General features: G+C 38.8%; 1 protein-coding gene across 5 annotated transcripts in view; it reads right to left on the bottom strand.

The window, feature by feature from the left end:
• LOC124362545 (cGMP-dependent protein kinase, isozyme 2 forms cD5/T2) overlaps window positions 1-22,283 on the bottom strand; it is a 381,547-nt gene that overhangs the window by 64,645 nt on the left and 294,619 nt on the right. The window contains exon 1 of one of the 5 annotated variants that reach the window (XM_046817150.1): window positions 17,764-19,952. The exons of the other annotated variants lie outside the window; for them this stretch is intronic. Within the exon in view, the coding sequence (XP_046673106.1) occupies window positions 17,764-19,441 (1,678 nt within the window). The 5' untranslated portion in view covers window positions 19,442-19,952. Of the gene's footprint in view, window positions 1-17,763; window positions 19,953-22,283 lie in introns of those variants that run through there. 5 annotated transcript variants of the gene reach the window in all.

The raw sequence follows: 22,283 nt of genomic DNA on the forward strand, positions 1-22,283 counted from the left end.
CAGTCAGGGTCGGGACAAGAGAGAAGTCTTTGTTTGCCCGACACAAGGCTTGTTTACCTCCAATCTACGGTATAAACAGCTCCGACTCTGGCACGCGTGTCCTCAGCTGCTTATCTCGCAGGGTCGCTCACGAGGTTCCTCTCCTCTCCTGCGTGACTCTCGGCTCTGTCCACTACGTGACGTCATCAATATTTACAAACCCTGATACCCGAGCGTTGCAGATTTTACAAGATCCCAGGTTCAAATCTCTGTTCATGCAAAGCACTTTTACATACTAGCACATTCAGCTTTACTGTTCCAGCCCAATGCTTCAGATCAACCAGGTTACAATACTGCGCGTTATGTAATGATAAAACCGTCGTTAATAAGTCTAGTTATACTCTAGTTATAACTTATACATGATGTTATTTTTATTATGTTTATTCTATGATGATTATTTCTTATTCTTTGTCCACATTTCAAACTTGTTCGGTATTGTAAAAATTTAGAAGTTAATTGTACAGATTGTATTGTAATATTGTACATATATTTGGGAAATAAATCAATTCATTCATTCAAATCAATTCATTCATTCATTCATTCTTGACAAGAATAGTCAGAGCAGAAGACTTGTTTGGAGAAGCAATGTAAAATAATTTGTTAAGAAGAGTATCATACTAAACTCAGAAAATATACTTTCGAAATATGGTTGAAGAATTCAAGAGCCACGCACACTTCCTGTTACAAAGACCGTGCGGAAGCTCACAAGAAAACAAGGAAGAGAATTTATAATTCCAAGGCGGGTCTAAATTGATGGTGAATGCGGGGAGTAAATTACTGCATTCAAATATAATAATTAACACACTCATACTCAATTAACATCAACATTATGGCACTAGGATTGGTGGGCTCAATCAAAGTAGATAGTGGCAGACAATAGAAAATTACATCCAGACGGCTCCAGTTTTAGGCGATTTATAGCGGTAAAACCTTGGCCTTCAGAGGGTTTCACTCTCTAGCAACGAGCCGCCAAGGTGCTGGTGGGGGGGGGGGGTCCTGAAGGCCACAGACCGAACCGGACTGAGCCAGGAGGCCATATAGGCTGACCTTCATGTGTCGATAATCCGGCCTAGAGGCGTGCCTGGCAACTTAAGGCAGAATCGTGCTTTTGGAGTACTCACAGACAAGAAATGTAGGCGATAGGACTCCGTCAGTAGTAGGCGGAATTCTTCCTATTTAATGTAGGCGGCCTTGATCTTCCGCTGTCCCGCCGATCTGCTCTCACTGATCTGCCGAAGCCGTACGACCGAGGGTGTGACCGACCCCTTGTGGGCGTCCAGACCCGGTCCAGAGCGGCGGCTTTCACATGGGATAGGTCAGCGCAAGCCTTGCTCTTACACAATCCCCTTTCACTTCATCACCGACCGAGTTGACGATGGCATCATATCGCCAATTTCCTGCAGATTGAAGTCTCCTTCCTGATCCTGGGTCTGAAAAGTCTAAGGAAATTTTATGGTCTAAAAGAAGCTGACTTATGAACAAAACAGTCGTCAACAAAACTCATGACCAGTATACGAGACTGAAGTATGTGCATCTATTTGGAAGTTGGACTGTTGAAGTGTGGCTCGCTTGTGTAAGAGTCAGTCTCTGTTACACGATAGTGGTGTGGAGATCGGTGTCAAATGTTAAATAACTGGTATAAATAACTGTCTGGAACTGTCTTAAGTTACATTGGCACAGTTTCGCTCTCATGGGGATCTATCTTTCTGTCGTTGGCATTGGTACTGCTGATAGTGGAGGTCGCGATAATCTCAGACATGTCACTATGATGCCCGCAATATCTGTACTGTTGCCTCCTACACCATGACTATCACTGGTTATCACCTAAACTAGATCACTGTTTCAGTTATTAACCTTGTGTTATTTCTGTTTATCTACCAACTTGTAATAGATTTTGATTAGATTAAACATTATTAATTTCAGTTATCAGTTTCCACAACCAAAAGATCGTCATTAAAGGTATGGTATAAACAAGTCAGCATATTTTTATGATGCTTTGTTGTATCTATAGTTTTTGTAGTTACATCAATTCATCGTTTAATCTATGCAATTTAATTATTGTAGACTGGGTAGGCCACGCATTCCATACTATTTTGCCGAGATGTGGTTAAGAACACTGATCGTAAATTATTTGTCTTGCATCATAAGCCAATCCAAACAGTTTATAAACTATCGAAAAACTAAAAACATCCGTAGAAAATCCATCATCAGAACAGGTGTAAACGCCGATTGTTTGATTGGGTGCGAGACTTCAGTGTATTTGCATAAGTGGGATACAAGCTTCATTAGTTTTCCATTACAGCATATAATGGTTAATTAATAAGTCATATTTGATTGTTAACAAAAACTGTCTGATGTTGATAGTTTCTATTCGTTTGATTTCAAATTTATTCTTAACTAAGACATTGCTTTACGTAAATAACTAAGTTTTGAACATTATGTTGTTATTCTTTTTAAACCCTTTATTTCTCAAAGGTTCTCGACGATTCGCTTAACCATGTTTTGTCTTTCCTTCACTTAGTTAAAGCTATTAGTTGAGAAAGTAAAAATTTCTTTAATTTTTATAAAAATAACACAATTTAAAGTGTAAACTCTTTAACAAAGAGTTTACGAATTTGTCAAGGTGTTTAAGTAGTCGTAAGAAAACAAAAGTATTAAGTAGTAAAGAGGTAATATCCAAAGTCTTTTAAATGGATATTCTTACCTCAATGATTTAAATCACTTCAATTCATTGACATTCTAACATTCAATAAAGAATGACTTATTATCAGCCGGTGCCTATAAAACATACAATAAAAAATAAATCAGAACGTGTTTTGCCTTAAGGCACTGTTTTTCTTTCGACTTCCGGGGTCCACCCTGGGTCATTTACGTTTCTAATGAAAGAGTTTCATACGACAACACATGATGTGACAGTAGGTACTGTATTCCTCGAGTATATTTGTTATAGGAATCGTTGTCCAAGTAAGAGTATCTAATTTCGTTCCGGTTGACCCCCAAGAATTTCCAACCAATTGAGGGAAACTGGGACTTCTCCCACTGCATATCAACGAAGAGAAGTTTGGTTAATTCAGTTAAAGTGGTTGATGATACCGTTCATGGTGCCGTTGCGGACGGAGGCGCACGAATATTAGCATATTACACACGAAGGAATTTAGGGACGTCAGTAAAGCTAAAACTTTTACTCTGATCAAGAGAAAGATTAATTTCCATAAAAATGTGTTTATAATATCGTAAGAGTACAAAATTTGTATGTACAAATCTAGAACTGGATGCATTATCCAACCAGTAACAATAATACATAATCTTAAATAATAAGGGTATAAGAAGGTTATTTTCAACTTTTCAATAGGTTATAAATTACCGTATACAACTCTAAACGGGCCGAGCTAAACTGTAATGATTGTGCTTTGCCTAACATTTACGGCTTTCGAAAACGACTGAACTTATAAAAATAAGGTCATCAGGTCTCTTAATCTCTATATGTACTCTTGTACTGTAAACTGTAATTACCAAGAAGAGGAATACGAAAGTGGCAGAAGAAACAGCTGAGTCAAATCCCGTGCAAGACGACGCCGAGAGAGTTGAGATTCAGGATACGTCAGTCATCGTGTTAAAATGGGAGAAGGAGGGAACACCGTGACACAACCGTGGGGAGGCGAGTGGCAACGTTCACACCACCGATCGAGTCTTGCCTCAAGCGACGCCGAGAGAGTTGAGACTCAGGATACGTCAGTCATCGTGTTAATATGGGAGAAGGAGGGAACACCGTGACACAACCGTGGGGAGGCGAGTGGCAACGTTCACACCACCGATCGAGTCTTGCCTCAAGCGACGCCGAGAGAGTTGAGACTCAGGATACGTCAGTCATCGTGTTAATATGGGAGAAGGAGGGAACACCGTGACACAACCGTGGGGAGGCGAGTGGCAACGTTCACACCACCGATCGAGTCTTGCCTCAAGCGACGCCGAGAGAGTTGAGACTCAGGATACGTCAGTCATCGTGTTAATATGGGAGAAGGAGGGAACACCGTGACACAACCGTGGGGAGGCGAGTGGCAACGTTCACACCACCGATCGAGTCTTGCCTCAAGCGACGCCGAGAGAGTTGAGACTCAGGATACGTCAGTCATCGTGTTAATATGGGAGAAGGAGGGAACACCGTGACACAACTGTGGGGAGGCGAGTGGCAACGTTCACACCACCGATCGAGTCTTGCCTCAAGCGACGCCAGTTGAGACTCAGGATACGTCAGTCATCGTGATATAAGAGAGAGAGAACGTGACGGTGACCGGACACACACCGTGCGTGGGGAGGCGAGTGGCAACGTGTACCACACGAGCACCGACTCTCGAGCCTCAAGCGACGCCGAGAGAGTTGAGACTCAGGATACGTCAGTCATCGTGTTAATATGGGAGAAGGAGGGAACGCCGTGACACTGAACCGTGAGGAGGCGAGTGGCACCGTTCACACAGCTTCTCTGGTCTCAAGGCCTCCTGAACTTCTCAACTGGCAGTCATTCCAATACCGAGTCCTGGACGTGGGAATTCTGTAAATGTTATTGGTATACGGATCACGCGTATCATCTCGAACAATGCACCGTGGGCGACATCTTTCACAGAATCCCCGATAACTTTAGAGAAAACAATATAACAAACACAAACTTACGAAGAATGGTGTGGAATCAAGTGCACGTTTCCAAGAAAGCATTATGAGAAGATTCTGGAAAAGGTGAGCTAGAAATATTAACATACTATAATTCACTGGAAATTCCGTTTTATGAACGCTTCTTACGTTGGTGTATCATACTCGAGAAGTTAACTAAACTAACTCTGCGTTGTCTGATAAATTTCTGAAAACCATCCATCTAATTAAAATCTTAATACAAGATAACGTCACTATGAAAAACTCGAGTTTTTAATTATCTCGTTGTTTATATTATATGTTTATGTTATATAATGTCGGACACCCAAACAACTAACGATCCACCTAAAATATACAGTATTTATTTCATAATCCGATGGAAATGACTGATAAGATCACTATTCTTGGAACAATCCTGTCTCATAACCTGACGCAACCAAGGTTGAGTCGTAGCCTGTTCGTTACATCGCGTCGCGAGGCCAGCAGTAGAAAGGCGTTTCTATCTGTACAGTATGATCGCTGTAAACAGGATATTATAGAGCACGACTGACAAGACAGTCGAGTCGGGCGAGCAAAGGTTGTCTTGCGCGAAATGCCAAGGTGAGTCGGGGAAAGGCACATTCAGTCGCTGGCTGTTGCTGTCGCGCACTGCGCCGTTATGTAAAGTTACCCGGCACTATTGAAACGCGGTGGTAACTGTGAGTGAAACTTTCGACCATTCAACAGCTCACCACGAACTCATTTAGGGGCAAAACCGTGCAATTTACCGGCGAGTTGAAGATGAAGAAGTAAACTGAGTGCTTAACAGCATTTCTTGCAGAAAACTCATCGCTATCCAGAAAACCATTCAGCAGTCCTAATGTAACCAGAAAAGTGGTAAACACAAGGTAGATATTGTGCCTCCCCCCCCCCCCCAAACATTTAACTCATATTTGAGAAGAAAACGCTTTGAACACATTCGCGCACTGTCTCTTGAAACTCTGTCACATTTATTCTATTAATTTTATACTCACTATGGAAGGCATCAATTTCAATCCTTTAAAGCCAAGAGAATTCTTTTAAAGCGGTTTTAAAGAGTTTAAAAATCAACGATTATACAACGAGGATTCTTTTATGTCAGCAGCTTGAAAAAAATAACGATGTAGTGGTGTAACGATCAAAATAGCAACAATTACGGTTCCTGAAAGTCCGTCCAGACACAAAGTAATCACTACAAAATAGCGATTCACAATGCAGCCACGAGTGCGTGTGAACGTACCTCGGCCTGATAGTTGTGTGTCGGGGATAATTTACAGAGGCGGACCGGGCTGGGCATCACATCAGTGGAGATGAGAGAGAAAGAGAGAGAGAGAATGAGTGATCTGCTCCAATCCGCCTCTCCAAGGACCTCAATCAACTCCTTTCCTCCTCAACTGGTGCACACAGGTTCAGTATGAAGCACACAGCACTCGTGATTACATCGCTCCCACGCCACACAACCTTCACTACTTTTAAACCATAAACCAAATAAATGTTATGGATCTTTCTTGTGTAATGACCAAAATGTCGTTTTCCGCCGCTCGGGATATTTGAATTGTTGATTAATGTAATCTGGCCAAGTGAATGACAATTGAGTGACAGCCAGTTAGATAACTAATCGTTAAAAATAATAAACCCAACCACTGCAGCTTTGAGTGCTTATCTCCACATCTTATCATTTGCTGATTTATACTAAGAAATTCAAACAATCGACAATTGATGGATTATTACAATCTTATGCTTGTTATGTCAACTAAAGGGTATAAAATGGGCTTTCAATTTATTTTTTTAGATTCTGTTTGGTAAACCAACTCAGAAAACTTATTGAAAAAATCAAGAGACCGTGGCTTCTATTAATATATTATGTAAGAAAAACAAATAATTTTCCTTCGTCCTGCCTCTTTTGTGAGAACATTTTATTGCCGATAGAATAACATAATGCTAAGGGGAAACTGCAACTTTTACTCCATTTTAAAAGTGAGAAATGAAGTAGATTTTGTTTTGTTTTAAATTATTTGAGCAGCAAACATTACTATTCAATCTTCTGGCACTACCATATCTCAGAAACTGATATCCTTGTTTAATGGATTAAATCGGTTCCAAAGTCTCCTACGAATGATCTACAAGCGGACAATTTATGAGCAAAATTCACAGAGGAAATGTTTTTTTTTTCATAGTGTAGCATCTTATACGAATAAAGGGGTTTACTCTGCAACTCAGCCAATGTTCGGTTTTCCAGTGAAAATCCCGTAAATGGCACATGTACCACTGCTACGACAACAGCAGCATGCATATTACATTCGGCTAGCCGGCATGTGGGCGACGTAATCACCAGTCGTAATGACCATTCACCACAGTGAGTGGGTAGTCACTCATCACTCACCACACACAGCCGCGGAGGTGATCACTGGTCGGCAGCGAGGCGAAAGCTCGGGGCGTTTCGGCAGGACTCGGAGAAAGTGTTTCTGTGTGCCAGGCCAAGAAGCGCGGGAAAGTGGGCTAGAAAGTGAGTTGCTCTCAGACGAACATCGAGGATCAGCATAGTACCGCAGTGCACGGTATTCTGGCACTCCCCGTGGATAAATCTGACTGAACCTCATGAGTTTGAGATCAGCACAGTTTCCGCAGTGCACGGTATTTTGACACTCCCCGCAGATAAATCTGACTGAACCTCAAGAGCTTGAGATCAGCACAGTTTCCACAGTGCACGGTATTCTGGCACTCCCCGCGGATAAATCTGACTGAACCTCAAGAGCGTGAGATCAGCACAGTGTCCGCAGTGCACAGTATTCTGGCACTCCCCGCGGATAAATCTGACTGAACCTCAAGAGCGTGAGATCAGCACAGTGTCCGCAGTGCACGGTATTCTGGCACTCCTCGCGGATAAATCTGACTGAACTCCAAGAGCGCGATATCAGCATAGTTCAAATCAAATTTATTTATGAACTTGCAAACATACATAGTACACCTTACGTACAGAAAATGGGCCACAGAAGCTTGTACATCGTGACAAGTCTATTTCGTCTCGATGTGGACAGCGGTGTTATAAAATTACCATATTAACCACAATGAACAATTTTGTAAAATTACCGTACCTCAAAACAAAAATATAAATAAACAAATATAATTTGTTGGCCGCAGACCTCATACATTATTCCATAATACTTTGTAATCTGGAGTAAAATTACACATGTTCTAACCTACATTGCCGAAGGTGAGCTTCTGGTTGCGACAGTTTGCGGTTTCTCATTGAACGATCTACAGTCGTACTCCAAATCTTTCAGCAAATAGCCAGTATATAGTGCGTGTATTAGCACCGTCTTTATTATAATTTTTGTTTACTATGTTTATTGATTTCACCTATTTAAACTTCTAAAGTATTAAACGTTCTCATCAGAAACATAATGTATGCAAAATAAATGCCACTTAAATAAATAAAGGTTATATTGTTGTAATTTATATCTTCTACAGGTCTTTAATCCTATAATAAGGCCCATACCATTACATTTTTAACTTAAATTAACAATTTAGCATGTAAACAAAAAAATTAATGAATGAAAAAAACACAGAGATACCGTATCCAAATTATAGATTCTTACTCTAAAATTAAACACTGTCAGAAAGTGTGATCTCGCGTATCAGAGTCGATTGCGCCATCACAACCAGCCTATTAGTTAGTCCAGTGCGTCTGTGGACTACGGGAGGTCTCTGATTTGCTGACGGTTCTCTCTTTAATGAGGCGCCCGGAGTTCACGTTTCCCATTTACCCCGCGGTAGCTCTACCATTCATTATGTTGCCAGATCCGGATCGAGATTACAGGGATAACTTAGTATAACGAAATTGATCGTACAGCCCAACTCAAACTGAGCAAAACGTAATAAATAAATTTTTGTTACTTTTTAACAAAAATAACAAGAATCTTACTAAGGCTGAGTACCGGAAGCAAACTTAAATTATGACAATTAGCGTTTTGTTCGGCCACAGGGACTAATTTGGACAACAACCAAAGAAACTTAAAAGAATGATTTGTTTCAACTAAGCTCTATCTAAATCGGTTACATTAAAAATTACAAAGCAAGAGAAACTTTCACATCCGGCCAACTACAGAACGTTATTCAATGCAACGGCACAACCGATAACCAGCAGCGACACCAATTGCAATAGTGTACCTGTTGGATAACCGCGCCTGCGCATTGTAGGGGCACCTCACTGCGCATGCGCATTGCATGAGCGTAGTTGCACGACATAGCGCATATCATAAATGGGACGTGCGATCAATTAATTAGGCGGTCCGCGCCGCGCCGTGCGGGTGAAAGTGGAGGCCATGATGAAACAGTCAGCTGTTGCCGACATATTGTTGCGCTATCGGGTGATCCGATCGGTTGATAAACAGCAGCGACCGCTCCAGCTCCAGCTCTAGCTGGAAATGTCTCGCCGATAGCGCCCCGCTTCGTCGCGGTCTCGCCTTCTCTTCCGGCATTGGGCAAGGCCACAACTGCGCATTGTTGGCAGTGGCTAAGACATCGCTGGCACTGATTGTGTGAGGAGGCAATTATAAAACTAATTTCCGGCACCTCCCTTCTATGCAGATATTTTAAAATCATTTCCTTGTATTGTTTTAAGTTTTTTTTAAATTGTTGAACGGTTTTGTTCAGAAATAAGAAATACCAAAACGTTGAAACATTATATTAAGATAATTGACCTTTACCTTGATTTTATCTTTAAAATATAATTTAAAAAGAAAGGTAGGTGCAACCACTGATGTATATTATAACGCAAAGCTATAAACACAACCGCATTTAAAAATAATAAAAAAATAAAATATTTTACCTACAACGCTATACCAAAATACTAATTACTATTTTTAGTGCCAAGTCCGTGGTAAATAGGAAATTAATAATAATAATAAATATTTTATTCCATAAGACATTTTTACAAGAAATGTGTCAAAATCGTCGAATTTAGGAAGATAAAAGTTTTCATACACTACCACAAAAGTCCTTTTCATACATAAATTGTTTACCGTCACACTCTCTCACTCTGACACTCAATTGACTGCGTTAGTTGTTGTGGATTGTAACTCAAAGTATCGAATGACCCGACAAAACGTAACGAAAGAGGCGCAGAGACGGGAAGAAAACCGGACGGACTGCCCTTTCCTTTTACCCTAAATCTAACAGAGCTCTCCCATGACTCAATAGGATCCCATGCACCAAATTTAAAGCTGTAGGACGAAGGAAGTAATAATGACTAGAAAAAAACAAATGTAAAATTATCTATAATCGTTCAACTTTTAACATAAAATCGTAAACATAACAAAGCATTCAACGTCAAGAAAGCCGTATGAGTATAAACTTAGCTGAGAGGCAGTAAAATATTGCAACCGCCTGCGAGATAGAAACAGCACCATTAAACATGGTCTGGCGAGTAAATCTGTCTTGACATGCTTCCAAGAACTCAAATGAATTTGCTTGCATTTGTCAGATCTGAAACGACGACCGTGAAGTGTTGTTGATAATAATCTGCAGACTGGAGCAGAAGGACAAGGAGCAGAATAGACAAACAGCGGAATAGAGGCTTTTAAGAGATCAGCTAATGGCGAGTTCACTCACGTGGTCCGCAACAGAGAACTTAGTCTATTACAATAATGTAATCGTCACACAGCAAACCGTGTAAGCCAGAAGCTTAGATAACGTCGTCACATCCGCATGTCACCCGTGTTATCACAACTTCTTCCGTTGAGATGATTTGATACCGCCAAGAGTTGCTTGCGTTAACAGAACTGTATATTTATCATATTACGTAGAGAGCATAGTCATACTCTTTATTAAAAGTCTGCTTACAAATTTACACTGTGAAAAGATCTATGTGTCTCAAAGTTCCTCAACCTTGAAACTGCCAAAGTGATTTTTAACTTATATAATGGATGGACAATTCGTTTATAAATATAATACCTCCGAATTCAAAAATAAAATTACATCAACGAGATAATTCAAGCAGTACACCTTTTTTTAGAATAATTGAATATACAGGGTATAAATAATACTGTAAAGCCTTTAAAACTTAAATGTACCCTAAATGTGTCGAGAAATCAGTGTTTGCAAGGCCTGCCAAGGAAATCGAACATTTACAGAGAGATCTCCTTTTTCAGTATTCAGGACCTAGCGGCTAGGCGCGGTGCAATGCGGTAAGGCTCGACGTGTCGGCAGAATTGATAAATCGGCCGATACTTGGCGAAGTGGCTTCCAGACCCACGTGGAAGGTCAGTCACTGGGCGAATTTGAATAAATGAAATATGGATGCCGAGGGCATTGGGCTCTAGGCACTACTACAGAAAAGATGACTGACATCAATAATGTAGGGGACACTTGGAGACCGTTGGCCCAGCAGACTGATCGATGACTCCGCGGCTCGTGATGCCAAGGTCATTGGGCTCTGGGCACTACTACAGAAATGATGACTGACATCAATAATGTAGGGGACACTCGGAGACCGTTGGCCCAGCAGACTGATCGATGACCCCGCGGCTCGCGATGCCAAGGTCATTGGGCTCTGGGCACTACTACAGAAATGATGACTGACATCAATAATGTAGGGGACACTCGGAGACCGTTGGCCCAGCAGACTGACCGATGACTCCGCGGCTCGCGATTTGAGCTCAGTGACTATTCGGCAAATTCATTGTACTTACAAAGCTGTCATCTGCTGCTCCTACCATTTTTAAATTTCAGCAGACAACGTGCTCAAGGTTATGTGCCAATATATTCGTCTAAAATTATTTCACTTCCATATGTAATAATTCAATCTTAAAACACACCCATAAAAAGAACCAAACGCTTTTCCAGAATTCCCTTGAAGGAATTTTACCTACTCTAATATTATTAGCTTGAAAGCTTTTTGTATATTTTTCCAAAAGCTAAACAAAACGATAATATGCATTTATAATTGGTTCAAGTCTTTAATTTAATACCTATCCAGATTAGAAATAAGAAATGTGTCTCATACTAACACCAAAGGCGGAATTGTGGGACAGACATAAGGCGACAGCTAGGCGATAAAATCTTGGCTAACAGAACGGACACGGTGAGTACTAGAATGTTTAATTTGCTATATGAGATGTGTAAAAAATACGTTGTAAAACGTGTTTATAATCAATTTTGTAATGAAGTATTTATTTAAAACGCGTTTCTATAAAATAACAAGGGAAGAGTATGCCACACAACGTGGGGTATAAAACGCTTCTCCGAGGTTGCAATCAGTACATTACGTTTATAGCATAGGCCACATTAGATATATATCTGCCTTGATATAGCTCGTTTCATTCTCCAGATGTCCTGGGGGATAGACAGACAATCGTACAAGAAAGGGATCTTTACCATCCCCTGGCAGACAAAAAAGTGTGTTTATTTATTGATTTGACATTGAGTTCAGCAAGTTCAATATGGTTAAATTCTTTAAACTTTTTCATTATAGCCTTTTTATATTAACATTGCTATGACAAGTCTTCTTTTTCTGGAATGTAGTTTTTTTTAAATAACTGAATTCTTTGATCAATAGTTATTAGTTTTGGTACGGTAACTAAAATACGCCTGTATCACTTATCCAAGGCAATAAAACGCGTCTTTTTAACGATTTCCCCCCTATATAAAGTTCCGCAATTCGCCCAAAATATATCCAAAAACTACTCCTAAACTTTGAAAAATTATTCTCTGGCTCCTGTTGTACAGTACACTACTAATACAGTCAGACGGCGAAAGTTGTTTACCATTCAAAAAAATAATAACGGTTAGGATGTGAGCAACTAATAAACAAGTCCAAAGCGCAGGATATTCCACTGGCTTTAATAAATTCTAATCCTTCCAAATTGCCCTCGTGGATGCGACTAGAAACTATTATCTAGTCATTAGTGAATGCCACCCATTTAATAACAACTAAAGCGGGATTTCTATTAATCTCAGCTGTCTATAAGAGATAGGCTAATAGGTTTTTTAAATTGAAGGAGACATCAAGAAACTATATTATTTAACGTTTACCACGAGAACGGAATAAAAATATAATTTTGGCGTAAATTTCACTGTGATATAAATTCTATACGCCTTTTCAATCGACCCAAAGATTTTATCTATCGATAATACCGATTTGTTGCTAATGGATTTCGAACTTACACAGTCCTTTCATATTTAAGGATGGAGGATGGAGATTTAGTAATCACAAAACTAAATATTTGACTTGTAATACCAGCTCTAGTGTGCCAATCGCTTGCTATTAAATAGTAACATTTAAATCGTTTAGTTTTCGCTAACATCAATCATGTTTCGATTTCTCAACCTTTATCCCATATTTAAAAAAATCCACAATTGTTTGCTTGGCTATGAACATTTTTTCGAGTACATAAAGGCTTTAGTGATAACAATATTATAATTATTGCAGTTGTAAAACAAATATACGACTAGGAATCAGGGAGATTTACCAGAATACAGAAAAGATATTCTCAACACTAAATAAACAAATCGATATCCACAAATTTATAAACTGAAAGTTATATCAAATTAATTAACTTCTTGCCCTGACACCCTGTCTTTAGTTTTTGGAGCACGCAACATATACTGAATTTTTAACACGATTCTCCTGGTTCATAATAATAACATTTCCCAACATAAAATACCTATACTATCAATTCGCAAGAACTTACAATCATTTAATGCATATACATACATTACACAAGAACAATATTACCCACATAAAAGAGACTGGCATTATCATGGTACAAATACAGTATACAAGCATACGACTAAAATTGAGACATCGTGTACGAGAGGATAGCCTACGCTTAAAATAGATTGCAAATGAGACACTCGTTGGTACTGTGAATCAAGGCGAGTGACGATGTATTGTACACAATGATATTAGCATAGCATCAACATAACAGTGACATGACACATGTTAGTGTTACTTGTTTATGACATGAGTCATCGTATACATGTGTATACACTTAAAATATATAGCATTTGAGATACTGGTTGGTACTGTCAAACTAGGAGAGTGACGATGTAGTACACAATTATATTATCATAGCGTCAACATAACAGTGACATGACACATGTTAGTGTTACTTGTTTATGACATGAGTCATCGTATACATGTGTATACACTTAAAATATATAGCATTTGAGATACTGGTTGGTACTGTCAAACTAGGAGAGTGACGATGTAGTACACAATTATATTATCATAGCGTCAACATAACAGTGACATGACACATGTTAGTGTTACTTGTTTATGACATGAGTCATCGTATACATGTGTATACACTTAAAATATATAGCATTTGAGATATTGGTTGGTACTGTCAGTCTAGGGGAGTGACGATGTAGTGTACATAATGACACTAGCATAGCGTCAACATAACAGTGAAAGAAGACATGTCAATGTTACTTGTAGATGGCCTGAATCATCGTATACGAGTGTATACACATTCAAAATAACACTGGTCTGTACTGTCAGTCTAGGAGAGTGACGATGTATTGTACACAATGATATTAGCATAGCATCAACATAACAGTGACATGACACATGTTAGTGTTACTTGTTTATGACATGAGTCATCGTATACATGTGTATACACTTAAAATATATAGCATTTGAGATACTGGTTGGTACTGTCAAACTAGGAGAGTGACGATGTATTGTACACAATGATATTAGCATAGCATCAACATAACAGTGACATGACACATGTTAGTGTTACTTGTTTATGACATGAGTCATCGTATACATGTGTATACACTTAAAATATATAGCATTTGAGATACTGGTTGGTACTGTCAAACTAGGAGAGTGACGATGTATTGTACACAATGATATTATCATAGCGTCAACATAACAGTGAAAGAAGACATGTCAATGTTACTTGTAGATGGCCTGAATCATCGTATATGAGTGTATACACATTCAAAATAACACTGGTCTGTACTGTCAGTCTAGGAGAGTGACGATGTTGTGTACATAATGACATTAGCATAGCGTCAACATAACAGTGACAGGAGACAAGTTAATGTTGCTTGTAGATGGGCTGAATCATCTATTCTAGCATGGTAGGTGACTGTAGTGTTATAGATACTCCAGAAATTATCATAGTTTGTAGATCGTAACCATATTGTATGTGCTGTATCAATAATTATTGCTGATTAAGCCGATATTTTATAGCCATTTCAATTTATTTTTGATGTAAATTACACTATAAAAGTCATGCTTATGCAAAGAAAAGAACTGAAAATTCTAAGTTGTAACTTTGAATCAAACAGACATCATTACAAAAATTAATTACGTCATAAATGTGTATTAGTTTGGCTCGTCGAAAGCCATAGCGTACTATATTACAACGTATTAAGCTTAATGTACAATATTGTACTCTATGACCCAACCCATTCCTTGTCGGAAATGTAATCACCATGCCAGTGCTTTGACACATCGATCTAATAATCTAATTACCAACTTATACTCAACTAACATTAATATTTTATGTTTAGTCTTTCACGTGCAGATGTACGCTATATGATTATTGAGTTAAGAAAATCAACTATTAAACTATTTCACACAGGTAGTTTTTATTTTCAGAACCTAAACTGTAAAATGTGCTTTCTGTCACTGGTTACGAAGTGCACGTGTAAGTAAGTAGTAATTTTATAATGAAGTGGTAAGTATGGCGCATACTGTAATCTTGTGTTGATCTCAACACAGCATACAAGTTGAGGCCACTGTTCAATATCACTAAATGCCAAATATTGTTTAAGATTTCTGGTGTATCATTTAGTTATAGGTAATCGTTAAATACATCTTTTAGTGGGAAAAAAATCGATTGTAAATTAAAATAACAACATTTTGAGAACAAAATTAGAATTCAAATTGAACTATGCTTACATTAATGTGTAAGCAGATCAAAACAATATACATGTTTTTACCGTTAAATGCACAAAATACAATAACAGGAGGGGCTTAATAGAATAAATATTTTCATTATAATACTAAAATTTAGCATCCCTACAAATGTGAGGTTTTGTAAAAGATGTGAATGGCTAAGTATACCACCGCTTTACATATGCCCCTCTCAGTTAAATTTGAATATTATAGTCGGAATCGTTATACTTCGCTTCAAGGACTTTCAAAATTAGCTCGTAAGAGTTAAGAGACCACAAAAAACCCACTTAAGTGTTATAATCGTTCATCTGACTATTCATGGCAATCTTCAAAATGCAGATTGCGTTGAAAAATCAAACCAGGAACAAAAGTAATATGGGGCTACTTAATCCACCTATTTCTAAATGACTTGTGTTAGTATAGGCTTTATTACGGAAGGGGAACCAAAAAAATATTAAAACTGTCTAAAGCCGTGCACATAACGAGTGAAAATTGTCACTACGCCGTAAAAACAACTACGGTATACAAAGAACGCTACAAGCCGTTGGATACCGCCCGCTCAAAACATGTTTTTCTCTGGAATTGCCCTTGTTTACAGTTTCATTTCCCTTAATTACCCTTATCAGTGGAACGTCCTGGTGGCGTATATTAACGAACATGTTGACGTCCTGCAGATGAAATAATGTTATAAAGGTGAATGTAATTAGTTCATGGCTTCGGTCCTATTCACAACCGGTCACAAGGCGGCGTGGTTGCGTAATATCGCCAAATGAAAGGGTTCGTTGCGACACCGATCCTTTTAAACTGCCTGTACTTTATCAAAGGCAAGGACAATAGCTGCAGCGAACTTTTCTGCTTTGTCCGGATATTGATTTTGTCAAACATAATAGTTGTGCGTCGAACGTGTGATTGGTTCTTTTACGTACTCACACTGCAAAATATTCACACGTTCCATTATGGGTGATCGATGTGTAAAAATTAAATGTGTGCACAAGGTTTGAATAAGTTTAGCCGTGCACACGTTACGATATTTTATCTCAATCCTTCCTTTCGATATCATGTACCTAGTTCCAATTGATTTGGAGGAGCTGCTGATATGGCTTGTACTATATTTGTTTGCCAATGTCAGTTAACAGGAAAATACAATAACCGAGAAATGAGTGTTGTAGGTCTTAGCTTATTAAACAAAGCAGGTGAGTCCCTTAAACGATTTGTGTAATCAGATAAATTACTTGAGGATGAATGTTTTCAGGTTAGGTTTGAGCAGCTATCTTTCTACACGTCCCCAACCTGTTGACAATTTTCATCAATCGGCCATTGTAATGCAATTGTTTGTGCCAATTTTCTCGTCCACACATTACGATAATTGATTCAAACAATTTGGTTAGTGCACATGAGTTTGTACCAATAAAATATCGGGTAAACTAGCCTGCTCTGTGAATAATTGGGGATCTCATAATATCGGTTTTACTAACAAAATTGAGCGTAACGAATTACCATAGACCGTAATGGTAATCCAGCAGTAAAAAGAACAATGACGACTATTTCAAAACAAGAGGCGGGCAGGTTTGTGGTTGTGACCGAAGCGGAATACTGTTCCACTACATTACACATATTCTACGGTTGCAGACGCAGAACACTGCTCTGGAACTGTTCTACCTGTGCAATAGCTATGTCGACAGACAGACAGTTATGTTTATGGACGAATAAACCTGAGGATCGGACAACGGGACGCGGCACGCCCACAGCAGCCACGCTAGAACCCCCACTTTCACTTTTAGAAGTCATAACTCCGACAAGCGTTGTCCAATATTTGAAATGGCCTTCTCAATTTACTCTTCTCCCAGTTGTATTTCTTTTCAACAAACCGACACCACTGCATGGCAGTCAATACTAAACGGTTTTTTACAAATAGTAAACGCATTACTGATTATGCCATGCTTACTGGTCTACAATTAATCAATATTGCTGTGGTTTATGGTTATAGTATAAATAATCTTCTCTAACTTGCAGTTATTCAGACTTACAACTGTACTTGAATGGCTTAATGGGTGCAACATACGATTTATTTCATTACTGTTTTTTCTTCAGCTATGTTAACGGAACGCTATATAACGCTCAATGACGTACTACAAACTACATACCTGGACATGATGTGTGATGTTTCTTGTCGGACACTCCTGCCCCGCTGAGCACGGTCTCTGCATCACTCCCTCGCCTAGACGAGTGCAACATATTCCCCGTCCTCCGCTTCCTGATACCGTACGTGTGAACTGGAACTATCAATTTCGGCCTGGGTATGATGAACTCCGATTCTTGAGATTCAACCGGATTCAGAGAATCCGGTTCTATCACACTTTCGTCCGGCGAAGTCCTTCTCGGGTACATCCGAATGTCCATATCGTCTAAGGAACCACTGTGGTAATCACTGAACTTAGCCAACGGTACCGGACTCGTCTTTGTGCCATCGAAACTTTCCGAATCCAGAGAGGAAGTCCTTTCCTTAGGCCCTATTCGGAAACTTTCCCTTAATAGATCACTACTGTTTGATTTATGTCTATCACTACTGCTCGTCGAGGAGAACTCGTCATTTTGGGATTTGTGTGAACCTTTTCCCTTCTTTGAAACATTACCGTTGTAGAGAGCATCATCGTCGTCTTCTTCGACTTGCCAAGAGTCGATATCTTCGTAAGGATGGTTATTGATTACTTGAGCTTTCCGCCTTTGTTTCTCTTGTTGTAATTCTCTTCTTTTCCTTGCGGCCCAAGACGAAACGATTTCATCTTCCCTGGGTTGCACCCTGACAGACCGGAGTGCAGGAGGAATGGGTTGTAATTCAAGAGTCTCTTTAGGTTTAGGAAGTTCATCAAATTCCGAGGCGAATTCAGTATAATCATAACTGGTGTTGGAAACAGGAATACCATCATCCAAAAATGAATCCATCCTTTTCGGAATAACTGTCGGAGGCTCATTTCTGAATTTCACCGATGCATTTCCAGGCCTTATTTTAGGAGGTGGAGGTGTTATCACATCGTTTGGGTTGCGTTGATGAAGAGGTTTAGTTCGTCCACTTTCCGTTCTAGGTAAAGGTTTTGGGGGCTGAACTGTGCCACTGCGGAGCTCCTGACCGTTCTCCTGCCTCGGCGGTGTCCTCGGGTGGCTGCTCCCAGAATGTGAAACTTCAGCTCTAACAGATTCCTGTTCGTCATGGTGTCTACTTCTGTCACCGTCTTTGTTGCTAGCCGTCGTCTGTTTCGCTTGACTGGACGATTCACTCTTATCTTTAGCACCTCCATTAACCAGAGCACCGGTTTCTTGTTTTGCAACGGCTTCGGTTTGTTTGAACACTAAATGACTAAGGTTTTCCGGTACACTTCCTACATCTTTGGGTGTGATAATCTGGTAACGTTGCTCCAATTCGCTGTACGGCGTGTTAGAGCTGGGTTTCACATCGACACCGGTCCTCCTCAGCTCGAACCCGTTCAATGGTAACTTTAACTTGTGGGAATGGTTATTAAATTGTCTTTCTAACGAAGAGTGGGCAGAACTGTTCGCCGAACCCTGTTGCTTTTTTGGAGTAACTTCGTTAACGTTTTTCATGTGTTCGTTTTCGTCAGGACTCCAATTGTCATGATTCACTCTACCAGTCAATCCCGGCAGCTTAACTCCTATTCGTGAAATATCCTTCACGGTCTGAGCCGCCTTCTTCTCTCTGTCCTGCAGGGCCCACTTCTGCGTCACCTCCTGCCAGTTGGCTTCGTACTGGAACTCCATGGCGGCGGGACCGATGGCTGTGGCTCTCCCTGGATAACGCACCTTCATTCTTAGATCACTTTCAAGAACGTGTCACTAGTCATTTTTAAGCAAACGTCACGATTCGAATACCAAAACAAGCATTTCGTCTACCAAGTACATATGACTGCTTATATCACACAATATATTTCACTGATTCCTAAAAACGATTAATGATGATCAACTCATACTTAATTGGAAACCCAATTAAAGTTATAAAAGCAGTTGGCTGACGTTTATGCGATACTTAGAGGGCGCTCATAGTTTAATGCACATTACGTACCTTAAAGTTTCAATGCTACTAAAATAATATCACAAGACCATGCACCAATAAAACCCAAGCATATATAACATCACAGTTCACCAAAGTTCATCACAATAAATTCACTTTTTCAGCTAAACGCTGTGATCGTTGTACGGATTCATATATTTACTTGAAACGTACAAAGGTATGAAAGAATACTCGTTGAAGAAAGAACACGTGAGCACGATAAACAAAGAGCTGCACACCACGACCGCTCGTCACACGACTGTCCGACCTCACTCACGGCTGGCTAGCCACTGCAGCAGGCGCTCATTGTTGCCGCAGCAGCTGCGCCTGGAGGGGAAACACACTAGTGGGGAGGGGAGGGGAGGGAATCCATTGTTGAAACAATCGGACATTCCGTCACACTCAATTACAGCGGCTCTATATGTTTTTTACGATTTAATATCCACCCTGAAGGCCAATCAATTATGACGGATAAAAATAACAACGGCTCCTTTCCTTTTTCTTTCCCGCGCACCTTCGTGTTCATTAATTAACATATTACCTGCACTGTCCGTATATGACACGTGATTTCTTATGCACTAGAACACGTATCATTTGTATTAACTCTTTCTTTATGCTTCGCACTATAGCAATTACAATCATTTTAATTTACATATAGTAAAATATACTATTGTTATTTTGCAAAGACGGTAAAATCAACAATAATACTGTGCCACGCGCTATAATTATACAACCCAATGATAATTTTAATTTAGCATTTAAAGCAAGTTTTTGTAAATATAATTTACAATGTTTTTAGAAATACTTTCACATTACAATTCAGAAATGTTTTACATACAAATTAATTAACTCCTATTCGTGAAATATCCTTCACGGTCTGAGCCGCCTTCCTCTCTCTGTCCTGCAGGGCCCACTTCTGCGTCACCTCCTGCCTGTATACGTCGTACTGTATTTAATGAATCCGAATTAAATACAGTAGAATAAACTTTGTACATGATGTTTGTTAATGTTCATGTGTAAAGAATAAAATATTAAGCCTGAAGACGTTAAATGTTTAGAAGACAGGTTCAATTCACATGCATACAGCAAACTCAAAACGATAGCTTATGAACTCTTAACCACATCATTTTACTGTATCAAGCAATTCAGTACAGTTCAACTAATTTGCAAATTAATTTTTCTGTTTTTATCTCTTAACTGTTGAAATAAAAATCATGACATTATTTATTATTAAATTATAGTATAAAAATAGAAATATTGTTTCTTATTTTGTGGCAAGTATTGTGCGTTTATGAGAATTACAGTACTGTTTTCAATTTATTTATCATACTTTAATATAACAGTACACTGAATTTAAGCAAAGGAACATTTTTTTATATCTAATTCTGTATTTAATCACACTAATTTTGTCATTTACGTGTAGCATACTATAGCCTATTACGTAACCTGTGAAGCAAACAAAAGTTTAAAGGTATTTCCAATAACACATTAATATTCTTATTACAGTAGCTTAATTTAAAACGGTATTTCAATCTTCTAAACTTTCTAATAATGTTTTTCTGTAAACGATAGTCTAAAAACAATTTTGTACATAACTTAGAATCTTTGGTTGTACAAAACGTTAAATATATTTTCCAAAATATCTTTAAGAATAAACGAAAACGCTCAGAGGCGCCAAAGATTAATGTTAATGATAACATGCCTAATACGTTATAAATTAGCCTGTACATTGTCCAGTGGTCAATCTGTTATGGTAGAATTATATTGATGGCATCCAGTAACACAACAACGTACGACCAATGTAATTTAGGTTGTGAATATTATTCGGGTTGATTTAAAATAACTAACTGGCCACATTGTCCAATTAAATACTTACTTCTCAGAAACAGTAACTCCAGAGAATGGAAGTTTCCATTAGGTTAAAAACACGTTCTGTATACAGTTATGACCAGAAGCATATACGGTTTTACCGTTGCACAAAGATTTCCAAAAATACATTATGACGAGCATTGGGTTAGCCACTATTTATTTTTAGTTGGGTAATAAAGATAAAAGTCTTACAGTTTACATGATTTAGTATAAAGCTATATATTGTACTCACTGTTTTAGAAAGTTAAGCAGTTACCACAAACGTCACACGGTTAAACCCACAATAAATAAGGCGCGTTACGTCACGTATGACGCCATATTGTGTTAATAACTGGTTACGGTTGAACAATAGATGGTGGAAATTTTTGTGTTCTGTGGAAACATAACACCTATTGCTCAAAATCTATGTACTAATAATTGCAGTTTTAAATTAAACACGGACAAAATTTACACGGTAGTGTCCTTATTATTTATATTTATTTACAAAAAAAAAAATGCTTTGCTGTGAAATCCTTCGTACTGGCGGCCACCATTAGCTCTAGGTTGGCTATTTTTATTCACGTTAGGGTAAAACATGTGTTGCTATACTATGTCATGTTGATGGAGACAGCTCTTTGGTGGATAACGGCTTTGTAAAGAACCTACAACATGGTCGATAATTATTTATATAGGCTATTTATTCCACCTTTTTGGTAACGAAAATTTTGAACTGTCAGCTCGTTTGTATATTTT

The sequence above is a fragment of the Homalodisca vitripennis genome, chromosome 5 (genome assembly GCF_021130785.1).
Source record: "Homalodisca vitripennis isolate AUS2020 chromosome 5, UT_GWSS_2.1, whole genome shotgun sequence".
In the NCBI taxonomy this organism is placed as follows: domain Eukaryota; kingdom Metazoa; phylum Arthropoda; class Insecta; order Hemiptera; family Cicadellidae; genus Homalodisca; species Homalodisca vitripennis.